The following is a 16,566-nucleotide window of genomic DNA, read 5'->3' as shown; positions in this document are numbered from 1 at the left end:
GAGAGAGACAGACAGGTAGAGGGTTCTGATCATGGATTCCCCCCCCCCACCACTCCCCCCTATCCCAGGCACTGGGCGTTTGACCTTTCACCTCATCCTCTTTCTTTAGTCCTTTCCCTTGTGGCTGCACTGCCTCTCGCCTACCTACGAATCTCTGCTTCCTAGAGGCTTTTAATAAATCAGATATGCTATTATCTGTCATGAAAAATGAAAACAGAAGCTCGTTCCCAACAGTGCAGTATTTACGCCCGTCACTTTCAAATGTCACCAGCCGCCACTGTTCCTGGTTAAGCACATTCTCCATACTCTCCAAGGTGGTAGGATTGCACATTAAGGCAAACCCCGGACTCTCTATAAAGGGCATTCCAGAGGATATTGGTGGACTCAGAGGAGATAGGGCACTGGTGGGGATGGGAATGTTGCTGGCCATGAGAGATATAGCCAAAAACTGGAGCTCCTCTAACACTCCCTACATTGAGGACAGGTAAGGACTTGTGTATGAAGCTGGAAGGGGCAATATATACTGCACAGAGGTGTCCCTGTAAGTATGGCAAGGTTTGGAGCAAGTGGTGGGCTTAGCATGGTGTAGAATGTCACGACTTGTATGGGTGGATAAAGCATCTCTCTATTTCAGCCCGTGGGACTAATGGAGGAGTCAGGTATCAGCGTAAAGCTTTGTATACATTGTGCTTGTCTTGAGAGAGCAACAACTGTTACATTGGAATTCAATAAAAGTGTTCTTATAAAAAAAGTGTCGTCTGCAGCTCACAGCCTGGGCAGGGATGTTGGGCAGATTTTTGTAAGCCCTGTGAGTTGAGGGTCAGCTTTGGTGGGGCTCAGTGACAGCCCTCTGCAGCACTCTTTACCAGACATTCCTTCCATACTGTGTCAGGTGGATTAAAGATCATTTTGCATCCACCTCCTGGAAGGGATTACACTTGAAACGAATAATGATTCACATGTCACCAGGCCGCGCTGTAAAACGTGTTCTGCAGGCCTACCTGGAAAGGTTGTGAAATCTTACCCAGGTAAGGACAGGCTTATGATTCACCGCTATTTACGCAGTGAGTGGGGCAGACAACACACCTGCGTGGTTTCTTGATGCAATGTGATTGTGTTTAGGCGGTCAGCGAGTTTCGAGTGGTTTGTCTGCGCAGCGGTGCCTGCCTCTGCGGTGCTGTGCAGTCCTAAGACAATGGAGCACGCTCTACCTGGGCAGGATCAGATGGTGTGTGTGTGTGTGAAGGGTTGGGCCTCGAACAATTTTAGACCTATAGCTTTCCTCTTCAACTCACCTCGGCTAATAAAGATGAGTCATGCAACAACCCCCTGTTTTGTAATGTGTTTGTATTTTTACTTCTCACTGCACTTTCTCACTGAGCAGCCCACCGAGGGGACCCTCTGGAATGCTCAAACCACCACCAAAATTAGCCACGGTCTTAGATTAACATAGATCTGGTTCAACCCCGTTTACTTTATACCTGGACAGGAAATGGGACTGGCTGGTTTCATTGTTCCATTATAGGCTTAAGACCCCACCCACACCAAAGTAGAAAAGGCATGCATGAATAAATACAAAGAAAAATGTTCCACAGCGGATCTGACAACCAGCACCTCTAAATTCCAACGTCCCTCAAATGTCCAATTTTTGTTGAGCTGACAACCTCCAGGACCTGCTGCGGTTTGGTCCCACTGGATATCCAGACGAAAACTTTAGAGAAAGAAGGGAGGCAGCACCAAGCATGAAGTAAACCAGGACCACGTTGTTTCAAAAATATATTTTCCTTTATTTTTTCTTTTTTAAGACAGCCAACGCGTTTCGTTTCCCAACCTTGGGAGCTTCGTCAGGGCAAAGATATTGGTAGATCTTGAAGCAACGAAATGACGTAGATGAAAAAGTTTGACCAGAGAAGTTATGTTGATGCCGATATCAAGATTCCGATATCAGGATAAAGTTGTAGACACACGTCAAGGGCCTTTAGACGAACAACACCACTAACCATGGAGGAAATGTTTCAATTTCAACTGTATAAAAATATTGCGGACTTTGCGTCGAACGGCGGGTGCATGTGCAGACCTTAATAAGCTGCTACCACAAAAGCTCCATGCTACCTATTTCAGCAGTGGCCCCATGACGAATTCGATCCTCGGAGACTGGCTGTGCAGTCCTGGCTAGCATCCTGCGGGCATGGAAGGAGCTTGATTAGGTTCTTCTAGGAAGATCTTTGCTGTGAGGGATCAGGAACGCAGCAATGAAAGGTGCATTAGGTGTAGTGCACAGGGGCCCCCTGTACCCTAACAATAGCGGGTTTTACTACCCATTCAGGGGGTCTCTTCTTATTGCTTGCACGAGATCTCATGGCACCCTTAGCAGGCCACTGAGAGCGATACAGAAGAAAAGCCTTTTGCTCGTTTGTCTGATGCTTACTCTGATCTTGTTACGAGTTGCCTCAATGGTTGCTGAGAAAGAGAAATACCCAGTTGGTATAAAGACAACTCCTAGCACTTCAAATCCCCTCAACCTGAACGTCGGGGAACTTCTGCCTCGACATCCAGCCAGTGCTGCCTGTTAATCTTCCACCGTCCGGTTTGCTCATTGTTGCTTCCACTGACTGTGGGAACCCTCCTTTTTACTTTATTTATGGTCAAAGAATGCCCATTTTACACATATTAGGGGAAAAATGAACGAGCTGTGGAGGACCCAAATCAGCCTACAATCTCTTCGCTGGGAATGGACTTGACCAAGTCACGGAGGTCAAAGGGTCTAGACTGCTAAGAGCTCAATATTGTCTTGTTCACATGCAATCTTCAATGATCCTAACCCGTGCACTATGAGATGATCAGCTAGCACACAAACACTCAGTCATTTTGCTGGAAAGTTAAAATGAACTGTTGATTCTTCCAGGCTTTCCCAAAATCACTGCTTCTTTTACTAAGTGCGACCACTGAAGACAAACAACCCAATGTGCCAGGGTCTGTCCATAGTAGCATTCCTACTCAACTCCTAGTAAATCCCAACACCTTCCAAATACTCTCATTCCAGAAACCGGGTGTATTTGCCAGCCTGCCCCCAAAGCCTACTGTTAAAAGGAGACACACTGGTAAGTTTGTAAGTCTTTTATTGCTTACAAAGTAGAGCCACCAACACCTGCTGCCAGCCTTGTCAGTTCTCCAGGTTACAACTGTCTCAGTGAGACGCTACCATGGAAATAGAACAGGCAAGCACATGCACTTAACTTTGAATGATTACAACACATACAGCTAAACTTATGCTCATGGAAGGACCCAAATGTCTTCTGCATAAACTCCACCTGCCACCAAGAAGCAGGAAACAACAATGCCTTGAAATAGTTGATTGCTCAGTTATATGAGCTCTGTATTAGAGGTGTACAGGGTGTGTTCTTTACGGTGAGTGCATAACTGTCAAACTCTGCGTAGTTGTTGAGATGGGAAACAGCCTTCATAATGTTGTTTTACCACATTGTACCTTTACCATGCATTTTTTACCACGCATGTTTTAGAACACAGATGCTTTTACAACGTTTGCCTTAACCACGCACTTAAGGTAAATTCAGAGTTGTGGGAGGCCTCCCCCCACAAATAACACATTGTTTATATGTATAAACAATGTGTGGTAAAGGCATACATTGTAAAAGCTTATGCGTTCTAAAAAAACGTGGAGCAAAAAATGAATGGTAAAAGCATGCAGAGTATTTCCCTGTGTTGTTCCGTCATACAACCTTTAAGATTATGCCTAACCCTGTTTTTTATTCAGGCTGAGGAATTCTCTGCTTTTTTCTTGCATGATTGGCATTTGGAACAGCATTTATGCTATTGGTGCATTGAGTGAGAGAATCACTGACACAATTTTAAAAAACGTAAAACTCTTAATATAAACATTATTACTTAACATAAAAAATATATATGTATATATATATATATACATATATATACAGAAATGTTGTTTAAACAAGTTTCAAAATTCATGAACAACGTAATAATTAATTTTCAATTAAAGAGATGTTTTATTTAATTATTACTTAAATAACTTGCCATCATATACCCCTACAAACCAAGCAACCCACACCCAAAATATAACTAAAAGAAAGAAATCTAACCCAATTTACATAATTGATAATCAATTACATAATTAACAATTAATAATTAATTGTTGATTATTTGTTTCTTAATTAACTTCCCACCCTATACCCCTACAGACCCACCAGCCAACATCTAAAACATAACTGAAATATATATTTTTTACACAATGTACATAAATATTAATTCATAAATATTTAATTATACATAAATAATAATTATAATGTAATTATTACTTAATTAACTTCCCACCCATACCTCTACAAACCTAGTTACCCACAACTAAAATATAACTTAAAAAATCTGTATTACATAATGTACATATTTAGGAACCAATTCCATAATTAATAATTAATTAATTAATTATTGTTAATTATTTATTTATCAATTACCTTCCTGCCCAATATCCATATAAACCACCTAATACATAACCAAAATGTATGATTATTGCACAATTTTCATAAATGGTAAACAATGTAATAATTATTAATACATTAATAGTTAATTGTTAATTAATTATTTCATAATTAACTTTCCATCGTCTACCTCTACAAAAGTAGCAACTCACACCTAATATACAAGTGAAATACATCAGTATTACACAAGGTACATAAATAATATCAATCACATAATGACTCTAAAAATTTGAATTAATTAATAATTCGTTATTACTTAATTAACTTCTCACCTGATTTCCCTACAAACCCAACAACCTGCTACGACATTCTAAATTACTACCAGCAATCAAATGAAAAACTCTAAATCACTTAAACTTACAAACTCTATTTAAAAACATTTACAACAATTATACAAACAATAGTAACACATTAAATTAATATATGAACTAAACGTATTGAAATGATTAAAAAAACAATATGTACAACTATATTATTGAAAACGATATTAACAACAATATTCTTAACAACATTACTTACTTGAAAAAAATGATATTCTTGACACTGATATTTCTCCATCATGATATTTTTGTATCATAATATTATTTTTCTGATACTTTTGTCTCCCTATACTTACAACTGAATATTTTGGCCAAATACTGTGTGAGGCCTAAATGTTATTGTTATCATCAGCATGTCCCCTTGTCTCATGCTACGTTTCACACTCTCTTCCCTGTGGAGCGCTGAAAACACAGATAAGCACATTAACTCACACCCCTACATCCTGACGCCCAACCCTTTCTCTGAGCCCTGGGTAGCACCAGGCACCACCAGTTACTTCCGTTTTGGATGCAAACTCCTCTTTGCTCCCAAACTCGGGTTACAAGTATGGTGGCCTTTGCCCATACTCTAATTTGAAATGTGCTATTTGCCAGTGTGTAAACTGCTTACCCTGTAATATTTGTCCACAAATTCCCAGCATGTAAAATTTGGAAACATTTTGTAAATCATTCCATGATGGCACAAGTAGGAATTTTATATCCTTGAATGCAATTCAGCGTACGCAAATCAGAATTTGATGATAATTGCCATCAAGATCCATATCATGGTTTACCTGTTATAAAATTGTGGGCAAATAGGCCTGGGCATTCAAATTGCACAAGAACAAAATTCTACCAAGCATTGAATCTCATTTCTGGCTCAAACAGAGGTTTGCACCCAAAACAGAGTTAGTCCTATATTTGTTGTACCAACTTATGTAAGATAAGTAATCCAAGTGGATACTCCTGAATGAGGTCTGAAGAATATTTGTAGCTTTTTCCTGAAGAAGAGTGAAGGCGTTTATCACATCTGAGTGGGATGCACTTTCTGATCCATGGTGCATAGCAAATAGAGACTTGTCTTATTATAGTTTCCTTCTTGCATTTTTTGATTCAAGACTGACTATGTCCCTGGCTTTTAAGGGAATCCAAAGTTGTTCCTCATATGGGGAATGTGATCCGCTCGTACTTTCTCAGTCCCTTGAGTAATCGTATTGCTTCAACAAACATACCAAGGAAAAGAGGGTCAAAGGGACATTTTTAAGACCAACCTCAGTTCAAATCCCCAAATACCATAATAATACTAACCAACTGAACTAATCGTATTGCTTGAAAGTTTCTCTTTCTTCTTGGGAAGAGTATGTTGGGGATGGTGGAAAGCAGGGGATTGTTGCTGTCTAGATGTGGCACCACTAGGTTCTTGGTGATTTTGATCTTGGTGGTATGCTTTAACTTTACAGAGAAGTATGGGCTGGTAGAAGGCTATCTGTGTCTTCTTAGCAATAGGTGTCTTATGGCTATTGATTCAGAATCCTAGGCACTTAGTGATGTTGATGAGTTGGAAGTTATGCCATCATGGTTCATTGTAGTAATCCATTCTTAGGCATGTTTGTTGTTGATCAATATCAAGACAAGTTCTGTTTTCTGGGGCCTCAGCTCCAGGTTGACTTTTAACATTCTGACTTGAAAGGTGGACAGGAGATTGATGTCTCACAGGATTCAGGGCAAAGCAGGCAGTATATCATGCTCGGGCCGGAATTTTGAAATACAGGTCAGTGGAAACTCATGAGATCGGGAATTCTAAACCACTAACTACATGAAATTGCATGCACACTTCCTGGTGGTAAGGTCATGTCTGGGCCAACAGTAGCAGACTACAAGGCAACCTCCGTTGCCAAAACTGGGAAGCTTGTATCTCTACCTGTAATTACCCATTTCTCCATCTGTTTTAATGTATTCAACCCCACTTCTCTGTTTTCCAACTATTGAGAGTAAACTATGTTTATTACATTGAGGTTGTGTTGTGCCATCTTATAGACTGAACAATTCCATTTAGGAGCGAGCACCAGTTAAGTGTTCCTCCCTCTCCCTTCCCCTGTCTCTTCTCAGATTCCTACCACCGGAAGCACACTCAACTCTGCTCACCATTGTTGGTATTCAGGGATTGCAGGGACTTTCGGCTGGTCTTCGTCCACAGAATCTGAGGTCTCAAAGTCAAGCTATGTGTTCTCTGCATATTGGTGAGGATTGTTGTTCCTGCCAACTAGGAATGCTCTCTGAGGTTCCATGTGTAGATTGAAGGTTGCCATAACACCCTCCCACCCGCTCCCCGCTTCCCGTCACCGCCGCTAACCACGCCCCCTTTCTTTCTGTACCCTCCCCGCTCCCGCCTCCCAGCTGCTCCGCCCTCCCTCGCACTTCGCCATATATGGCGACCGTGCGAACGCGCAGGGGTCACGCGCAGCGGGCGCGCCGATTGTGCGCCGAAGGCGCGCCAAAGGTAAGCCCGTCTGCGCCCGTCCGCGCCTGGCCCGCGCCCAGTGCCAGGACCCCTGGCCCCCGCCGAAGCAAGACGACCCGACGGACCTACGACGCCGCAACACTTATCGCACTCAACACCGGCGGGACCCATGGATGCTACCGAGCCACTCCGAAGCACCCCCACGGACCCTTCAGCTGCCAGGCCTGCAAGTTCACCTGCATCCGGACCTGCCTCGCACCAGCACCCGTCAAGCCGAACACCAGCAGCAACCACCTCAAGTGCATCCTGCTCAACACCCGCTCCGTCCACAGACACGCCATCGAACTCTGGAACCTCCTCGACACCACAGCTCCTGATGTTGCCTTCCTCACGGAAACCTGGATGAACGACTCCTCAGCACCCGACATCGCCATCGCCATCCCAGAGGGATACAAGATCACCCGCAGAGACCGCGTCAAACAGACGGGAGGAGGCATCGCCATCATCCACAGGTACACCATCCACATCACGGCCAACACCGACGACACCCTGACAACCGCCGAACACCTGCACTTCTAGATCCGGACCAACCCGAACACCACCCTCAGAGGCACCCTGATCTACCGACCCCCGGGACCACGCACTCAATTCAGCGAGGACATCGCCGACTTCGTCAGCCCGCATGCCCTTCCCCTCCGCTGACTACATCCTCCTGGGGGACCTCAACTTCCACCTGGAGAACAACAACGACCGCAACACCATCACCCTGCTCGACAACCTCGCCAACCTCGGACTCAAGCAGCTGGTGTCCACCCCCACCCACCTCGCCGGACACACACTCGACGCCGCCTTCTCATCCAGCAAAGACATCGCCTTCAGCCACGCCACCGGACTCCACTGGATGGACCACAGCTGCGTCCACTTCACCTTCAAAAAAACGACAATCCACCACCACCAGCAACCGGTTGCTCGAAGAAGCTGGAACAAGATCACAGCCGACCAGCTCGCCGCCTCCCTGAGCCAGCACCCTCCCGCCAGCTCAGCGAACCCCAGCCAGGCCGCCGACAACCTCACGAAGTGGATCAGCAGCTGCGCGGACGAACTCGCCCCACTAAGGACCCCGCCTGCAGACCCGGCAGCAAGAAGGCCCCATGGTTCACCGACGAACTCAAGAGCTCCAAGAAGAACTGCCGAGCCCTCGAGAAAGCCTGGAGAAGGGAACTAACACCACCAACTGATCCGTGCCACCAAGAAAACTGCATTCAAGGACCGGCTGGACAACAACGCACACAATTGCAAGGAACTCTTCAACATCGTGAAAGAGCTCTCCAACCCCAACGCCGGAAACAACGACATCACCCCATCGCAAGACCTCTGCAACTCCCTCGCCTCCTACTTCCACAACAAGATCGCGGACATACACAACAGCTTCAGCTCTCAACCGACGCTCGCCACGACCGAACCACCGCCCCCCACCACCACCATCCGCGCCTGGACTCCGATCAGCACCGAAGACACCGTCCGCATGATGACCTCCATCCACTCCGGATCTCCAACCGACCCCTGCCCTCACCACGTCTTCAACAAGGCCGACGCTGTCATCGCACCCCACCTGGGGGACATCATCAACACCTCCTTCGACACCGCCACCTTCCCAGAGAGCTGGAAGCACGCAGAACTCAGCGCCCTGCTAAAGAAACCTACAGCGGACCCCACCGAACTCAAGAATTACCGCCCCATCTCGCTCCTCCCGTTCCCAGCCAAAGTCATCGAGAAGACCGTCAACAAACAGCTGGCCGCCTTCCTCGAGACAAATGGATCCCTCGACCCCTCACAGTCTGGCTTCCGAGCCAACCAGAGCACCGAGACCGCTCTCATCGCTGCCACCGACGACATCCGAGCCCTGATGGACAATGGAGAAACAGCGGCCCTCATCCTCCTAGACCTCTCAGCGGCATTCAACACTGTCTGCCACCGCACCCTAGTGCAGCGCCTCAGCTACGTCGGAATCCAGGAGAAGGCTCTGGAATGGATCGTCTCCTTCCTCGACGGAAGAACACAGAGAGTCCGCCTACCCCCGTACAAGTCAGAGGCCACCGAAGTCATCTGCGGCGTCCCTCAAGGATCGTCACTGAGCCCCACCCTCTTCAACGTCTACATGAGCCCCCACGCGGCCATCGCACGCCAACACAACCTCAACATCATCTCCTATGCTGACGACACCCAGCTGATCCTCTCCCTGACCAACGACCCCACCGCCGCCAGAGCCAACCTTCACGAAGGGATGAAAGACGTAGCCGAGTGGATGACGACCAGCCGCCTGAAACTGAACTCAGACAAGACGGAAGTCCTCATCCTGGGATCCTCACCCTCCGCCTGGGACGACTCCTGGTGGCCCCCCGCCCTGGGCAATGCACCCAAACCGACAGACCACGCACGCAACCTGGGCTTCGTCTCGGACTCCTCCCTCACCATGACCAGACAAGTCAACGCCCTCTCCTCGTCATGCTTCAACATCCTGCGCATGCTACAGAAGATCTTCCGGTGGATCCCCACCGAGACCAGGAAGACGGTCACCCAGGCCCTCGTCACCAGCCGACTGGACTACGGCAACGCCCTCTACGCCGGAACCACCGCGAAGCTCCAGAAGAGACTCCAGCGGATCCAGAATGCCTCAGCCAGACTCATCCTCGACATCCCACGACAAAGCCAAATCTCCGGACATCTGAGAGACCTGCATTGGCTCCCCGTCAACAAAAGAATCACCTTCCGTCTCCTCACCCACGCACACAAAGCCCTACACGATCAAGGCCCGAGCTACCTCAACAACCGCGTCAACTTCTACGCTCCCAAACGCCATCTCCGATCAGCCAGTCACGCCCTCGCCGCCGTCCCCCGCATCCGAAGAACGACAACAGGAGGAAGGTCCTTCTCCTACCTGGCCGCCAAGACCTGGAACTCCCTCCCGACCGACCTGCGCCTGACCTAAGACCACCTCTCCTTCAGGAAGAAGCTGAAGACCTGGCTGTTCGAGCAGTAGCAGCACACACCCCCCCCCCCCCCCCCCCAGCGCCTTGAGACCCTCCGGGTAAGTAGTGCGCTCTATAAACATCTTTGATTGATTGATTGAACAGAGTGGATTCTTCTGATATGACACTGGTCACATGGATATGTTCTGGAAAGCAGTAGATATGTACCCTCAAGGTTGTTCCTACACATTGGTGAATATGTCGAATGGAGTTAAAAGAGGTCAGAACCTAATTTAAGAAAAAAACATGTTTATAACCCAAATGGTTACAGAGTAGCAAACCCTGAACACAGCGGTTACAGCAAGATGAAATCCTCGATAAATAAACGTGTCTTTATTCAGCGGTCGACGTACATTACAAAAGTATAGGAGCTGTGATACTGCATGTAATGGAGGCTGGTGCAGTGACCATGGCGGCAGGGGAAAAGTTGTGGCTAAAAAAACTAAATATTATGAACATTGTTTTGGTCTTTCACCTTCAGGTAGCTATATTTAGAATAATGTGCAGCTTAAATTAGAAATTAATTTTAAAAGGTGGGAAATACTCTAAAGTACATTATGAAACCTCTATCAGTTAATGCACTACAGAGTCTGTGTAACCAGAGAGCAACAGAATTAAATATTGGTTGATGCAGTGGAGAATAGACGTGTATTTTTAGTGCTACGAGGTCCAATCCTGTGACAAAAAACACTGTGAATATTTGTGAGTAATTATTTTTTTATTATTTTTAGTTGGCAATAACCTCACATTTAATCAAATGTGGTTGTGTGAATACAATTCCCTTCTTTCTAAAAAGTGCTTCATAAAATGGAAGCTCTGTTGTGTATTTTGGCGGTATTTATTCCTTTTTTTTCTTTGATCTTTATTAAATGTTTACCCTATTGAGACTACCCATCCCACCGCCCCCCAACCCACCCCGATACAGGCATTTCAATTAAACAATTATATACATTGGTCAGAGTAAACACATAATCGCACAAGGTTTAAGATTGAGCAAATTAAAATATAAAACATACTTTACGATCTTGATTAATCAGCATGTTCTATCCATTGCATAAAGGGATCCCAAATTTCTAATACTTTCTTTTTCTTATTCCGACCCTTCCGACTGTATATAGCTATTTCCAAACTATAAGTTGCTAGTATGCGTGCTTGCCATTGTTGAAGTGTGGGTGGGTGTGGGTCGAGCCAAGCCAATGCTAGACATATTCTAAGTACTGCCATTGCTACAAATATTAGTCCCCTCATTTGGGTCGGTCGAGTATCTATGTCTGCCCCCAAGACGGTAGTTATCTCTATGTTTGTTTTAAAAATTCTAGAAAGAAAAGTGGAAATTTCCCGTCTGATGGTACAGAGTTCCTTACAAGTGGCGAACATATGGATAATATCTACTTCAGGCAGCGCACATCTCGTACATTGCGTCCCCTTGCCTGTACTCCACTTGACTATTCTTTTAGGAGTATAATATAATTGAAAGAAGGTCTTATAATATTGTGATTGTAATTTGGTTGATATTTAAAGTGATTGGGAGTGATCAAATGACATCTGGATTGATGTTTCTGGTATTTCTAATTGGTTTTGCCATATTTGAATATGTTTGTCTAAATCGTCAGGCAGAGTGGTGATCGAATTATTATATATTTCCCCAATTTTGATGATATTGTTTTGAGTAATCGTTTCAATTATCTGTATTTTCTGAAATTCAGCGCTGCCGTATTTAAAGAAATCTGTGTGATCCAGGCCAAATTAATTTTTTAATGATTCAAATGTGCTGAACCCTGTTGAGTTGTAAAATGTGCCAAGTTTAGTGATACCCAACCATATTTAAGTCAGTAAAGATCGCAGGGAAATTTTGATTTCTATAAATGGTCGTATAATGCGAAAATCTACCAATCCCCAGAATGTTGCGTACGTTGCCCCAAGCAGTATATATTCCTTTTAAGGTTTTAAAATGAACCTTTTTAAAATGACAATCATAGGTCAAGCGCCAGAGATGATCTCCTGTCTCTTCCCCAAAAATAAGTTCCTGTAGGGTCGGGACCCCCCTCCCTTGGTCTGGATCCGAGCTTGGAATTAAAAGTGCTCTGCTGTAGTTGAGAATAGTAGCCCACCAATAAACTTTAAAGTTTGGTAAGGCAAGACATCCTCTGTCTTTAGGTAGATTAATAAATTTCATGGCTCTACGCGATCTGCTGTACCCCCAGATAAAGCGAGAAAATATACCATCAATTTCTTTAAAAATCTGTTGGTCGAGGATTAGGCAAATAGTTCTGAAAAAATATAAGAACTTGGGGAAAAATACCATTTTAATTAAATTGCATCTACCAATGATGGTTAAGTGTAGATTATGCAATCTCTTCAATGCTTGGTCCGTTTCTTTCAAGAGTGGACACAGGTTAAGTTTAACCAAGTTGTTGAGATTTGAGGTGATGCTAACTCCTAAATAAACCGCATTTTCGACTACCCTTATATCGCAATATTTGATTTGGTTATTGATTATGATTTGAGTTTGAGTTTTGTTTTGATTTAGTTTATAACCCTGTAAGTCATTATTTTCAACTTGCATTACACACAGTATAAGAAGAACTGCTAAAAAATACACATAAAGTTTTATGATAAAATGGTGCTTCCAAAATATAGATTTTAGTATTACCCATATTATACGTAATGCCATTTTTATTATATAACTGTCCCTTAAAAGCATGCACTGCAAAGCTCAGCTGGTAACTCTCTGGCACTACCTTTCAAAAAGAATAAATCTTTGTCATCACAAAGTTTCAAGTGGTTACATCAATCAAAGAAAGTACCAGCTCCCAAGCACCTTTTACATTTGCCGTTTGATCAGTTGAGCACATTTGCTTTTCTTTCAGGCAAGCAGGCACCCTGGCAAGATGGCTTGTTTAGCTGTTTACCCGTCCCTCTGATTCACAGCCCAGGAGACTCCCAGCCTTACACTTCAGCTGAAGCATTCACCTGTCATAATTAACTGTCCTGGGACAGTTGTCTTTTCACAAAAAGTAAGGGAACGGTTTTGCATACATTAAAAAATTATGGACACGTCGTACTCCTCCGATCCCGACACTTTGGCCTCTCCCTTTATTGAGGTTAAAACAACCTTTGGATGAGGAAGCAGGGAGCCATTGTAGCAGGGTTTCCGTTCTCCCACAGAACTGTGCACAGAGATCTAGAACCTGGGTGAGTTAGGGTGACCCAAAACTCACCTTAGTATCAGAAATCCCCTTACCAAGCTAGCTAGAGTGTCTCATTGGTCCTAACAGACTCCCAATGACTTAGACAATCCAGAACATGAACTTAGGGTACCTCAGGTATCGTGGAACACATGAACACTCTTTCGCTCTGTAATCATTTCAAACAAAAACTGGGAGTCAAAGAACACACGTGCAAGTTTGAAAACATTTATTTTTCAATGCAAGGTTCTCAAACGCAGTATCTTATATAATACCAGCATACATATTATAAAAATCAGAGTTATCAGCATAGTCACTAATCCATAGTAAGCAAAAGGTGATAGCATATTATAATACAAATTCTATAGAAATCTGTATCACCTATATTTTGCGCACCCTATTTAGCATACTAGATTATATCTAAGAAGGTCTCATTTGGGTTTTTAGCAGGGCGGGCCCATACCTCTAATGGTCAGTAGGAGAAGATCACATCAACAGCTACCAGCTCTCTGCATGCGAAGCATCAAGTGTGTTTTTGCATTCTCAGTAACTCTATCTTAAACCCGCGTAGAGCCCAATGTTGGCAGCAACATTATTTGTGTTATGTCTAATGTGGTGCGAGGATCAGGCCTCCCAGCAACCTTGTGTTAGGTTATTCTTAGAGGCTATAGATCTCAGTGTGCAGACAGTGTACCAAGTGTACCAGGCACGACTGATATCAGAGCAATAACATATTATTCTCAATAAATCACACCTTTCGTCTAGGTTGAAAGCTACAATAATAATTATGTGCCGTGTGCAAACTGAAGCCGAAGGAAAATATGTTGTTTAAACATTTAATAAGCTCATGCTAACTTAACACAATATATAGAAAAGCATTAACTATATGACACCCCCCCAATGATCCGAGGACGGTCAAGAAACAAGCCAATAATATAATAAAGGCATAACATGAAAGCAGAGTTTAATAATATTGAGCCAAGCTAAATGTATGTATCTGTATATAAAAATTAATAAAAATATGTATGAATGCCTATAGTGGCCAAACAAAAATGTAAAAAATACTCGAACTCGAGGCCTAATATAAAATCACAGGCCTAGAACATATGAAGTTAATTGTTCGTAAGAAAAATGGCACCATTCAGAATTACTAAAAAGTCATGTGCCCGAATAGTCAAAGTCTCCAAAGCCACTCATGGGTGGATAGAATATGCAAAATAGGTAGCCACAGCTTCCAACATGAAATCACTGTCATCATCCGAAAACAGTTCAGCCATCCAATTAAGCAATGGGAAAGAACATACGTGCTCCTCCAACACCGAACCCTCTTGCAACATCAGAGGACAACTCGGTGGGTTCTCAAGAACGCTATGTGCCAGAAACTCATGCGCCGCTGCGGGATGTCCCACTGACCCATTAGTCCATGCATCGCTGCCAAGGCCATAATCCTTTCGCCAGAACAAATCAACTCGTGAGCAACTACGGGGCCCATCAGCTGATCAAAATCGACTTCAGGAGATAACGGCAAGCAGAGACACAAATCAATGGCCCAGTCAAATTCGCAGCTCAGGCAATGAAACACAGGCTGGACACATGTGAAATAGGAAAATCAAAACGATAATCCAAATGCCGTGCTTAAGGTCGCAAGCGGCAAGGTGCCATAGTAATCAAGCATCCCGTTGCGAAACAGTGTCAGAAGGGGCTGAGCGGCTTCTTGCGCAGGATGGGCATCTATGTTTTAGGAAGCAGAATAACACCAAAACGCCTGCAGCTAAGGCCAGCAAAACAGGGAAGCCTCCAAACAAGCTTGAAAATATTGAATGGAAAAACGCTGGTATAACACCAAAAATCTTTTCAAACGTAGTCACGAGACCACGGCTAACTAATTTAAAAAAATGAGCTAAGCCAGACGTGGAGGAGGCATTAAAGATCTGATGTACTAATTCGCAGAAATGAAACGGCAAGTCAGTATTTAAAAGTGCCTGCACCTCTGTGCGTGTGTTAGCTATGTGAAGGACATAAGTTTCACGGGCCGAGCTCAGGGCCACTTCTTTTTGAGACAAAAGAGCCCTTATGCGGCTCATACCAATGAACTCCGCTCTCAAGGTTGGGATGCGCGGCCAGATGGAAACAGCTGAATTCCCATGCGTGGGTAGATATAACACGTTCTTGCAACACACTACACGTTCTGATACAGTAACCACATAGGCGATACCGACCATTAACCCACAACACTCCTCGTTATTCAAAAGCAAATGAATACCGTTTGTCAATATTGTGAATGTGGGAACAACAGCAGGAACTGGAGTGCCTTTTAAAACACAGGCCAAATTAGGCTGGTCCTGATTACAAGAACCATGCAACTGGATGTGTCTGCATATCAGTGAACGGTCAGGCGACTGTGTGCATTCTTCACCATTCAAATTCACTTCCTTTCCATCCTTCAGGCATCTGTACGTGTACGGTAAAGACCGTGCCTCATGTAGGAAAGCACTGCCTAGTGGTTCATATCGCCCTATAGCAATATACCTCATACAATTGGTAAATTTATACAAAGCAAATGGTAAAGTAATAACACCATGGATAAGCCATGTAGCAGCAGCTGCTTCAGCCACAGAAAAGGGCAAGGATTCTAATTTTTCAATGTGTAACATAGAAAATGATGCATCTCGCATGGAAAGCAAGCGTTGTTTGTCAGTCAAATTAAATGGGGCAAATAGGGACGACACGTTCATGTAACTCCAAGGAACGCGACCAGATTTCAGAGTCTGTAGTGTCCATGCAAACTGCATTACAGAACGCAATTGATTTTGTCCATGGTATAATACAGATACTTTATCATTTACAATGTCGACTACAGAAGAGACAATATTATTCAACGTGTAAATTCGGGAAGAAAGCGTGTTAATACTGTTATCGACGACTGCAAGCACCTTTTCCAAATTTGCTTGGTCAATCGCTCTTAGGCGTTTAGCAGCCTCAATTTGCGAAAATTTCCTAATTTCATTGTAAACCGCATAAATCCACCGTTTAGATCTACCCTTAGCTGGGCCTTTTATAAAATCATTCAAATCC

The 16,566-nt window shown here is 44.1% G+C and overlaps 1 protein-coding gene across 1 annotated transcript; it reads right to left on the bottom strand.

The window, feature by feature from the left end:
* Window positions 1–10,514: 10,514 nt before the first annotated feature.
* Window positions 10,515–16,283, bottom strand: LOC147702613 (uncharacterized). The gene is made up of 2 exons (XM_086929426.1): window positions 15,221–16,283; window positions 10,515–10,531 (listed from the first exon to the last, which is right to left on the bottom strand). Exons 1-2 carry the CDS (start codon window positions 16,281–16,283, stop codon window positions 10,515–10,517), a joined length of 1,080 nt encoding a protein of 359 aa, XP_086785552.1.
* Window positions 16,284–16,566: the final 283 nt, after the last annotated feature.

The sequence above is a fragment of the Lissotriton vulgaris genome, chromosome 7, assembly GCF_964263255.1.
Source record: "Lissotriton vulgaris chromosome 7, aLisVul1.2, whole genome shotgun sequence".
In the NCBI taxonomy this organism is placed as follows: domain Eukaryota; kingdom Metazoa; phylum Chordata; class Amphibia; order Caudata; family Salamandridae; genus Lissotriton; species Lissotriton vulgaris.
This window is presented reverse-complemented; position numbering and strand designations above follow the sequence as displayed.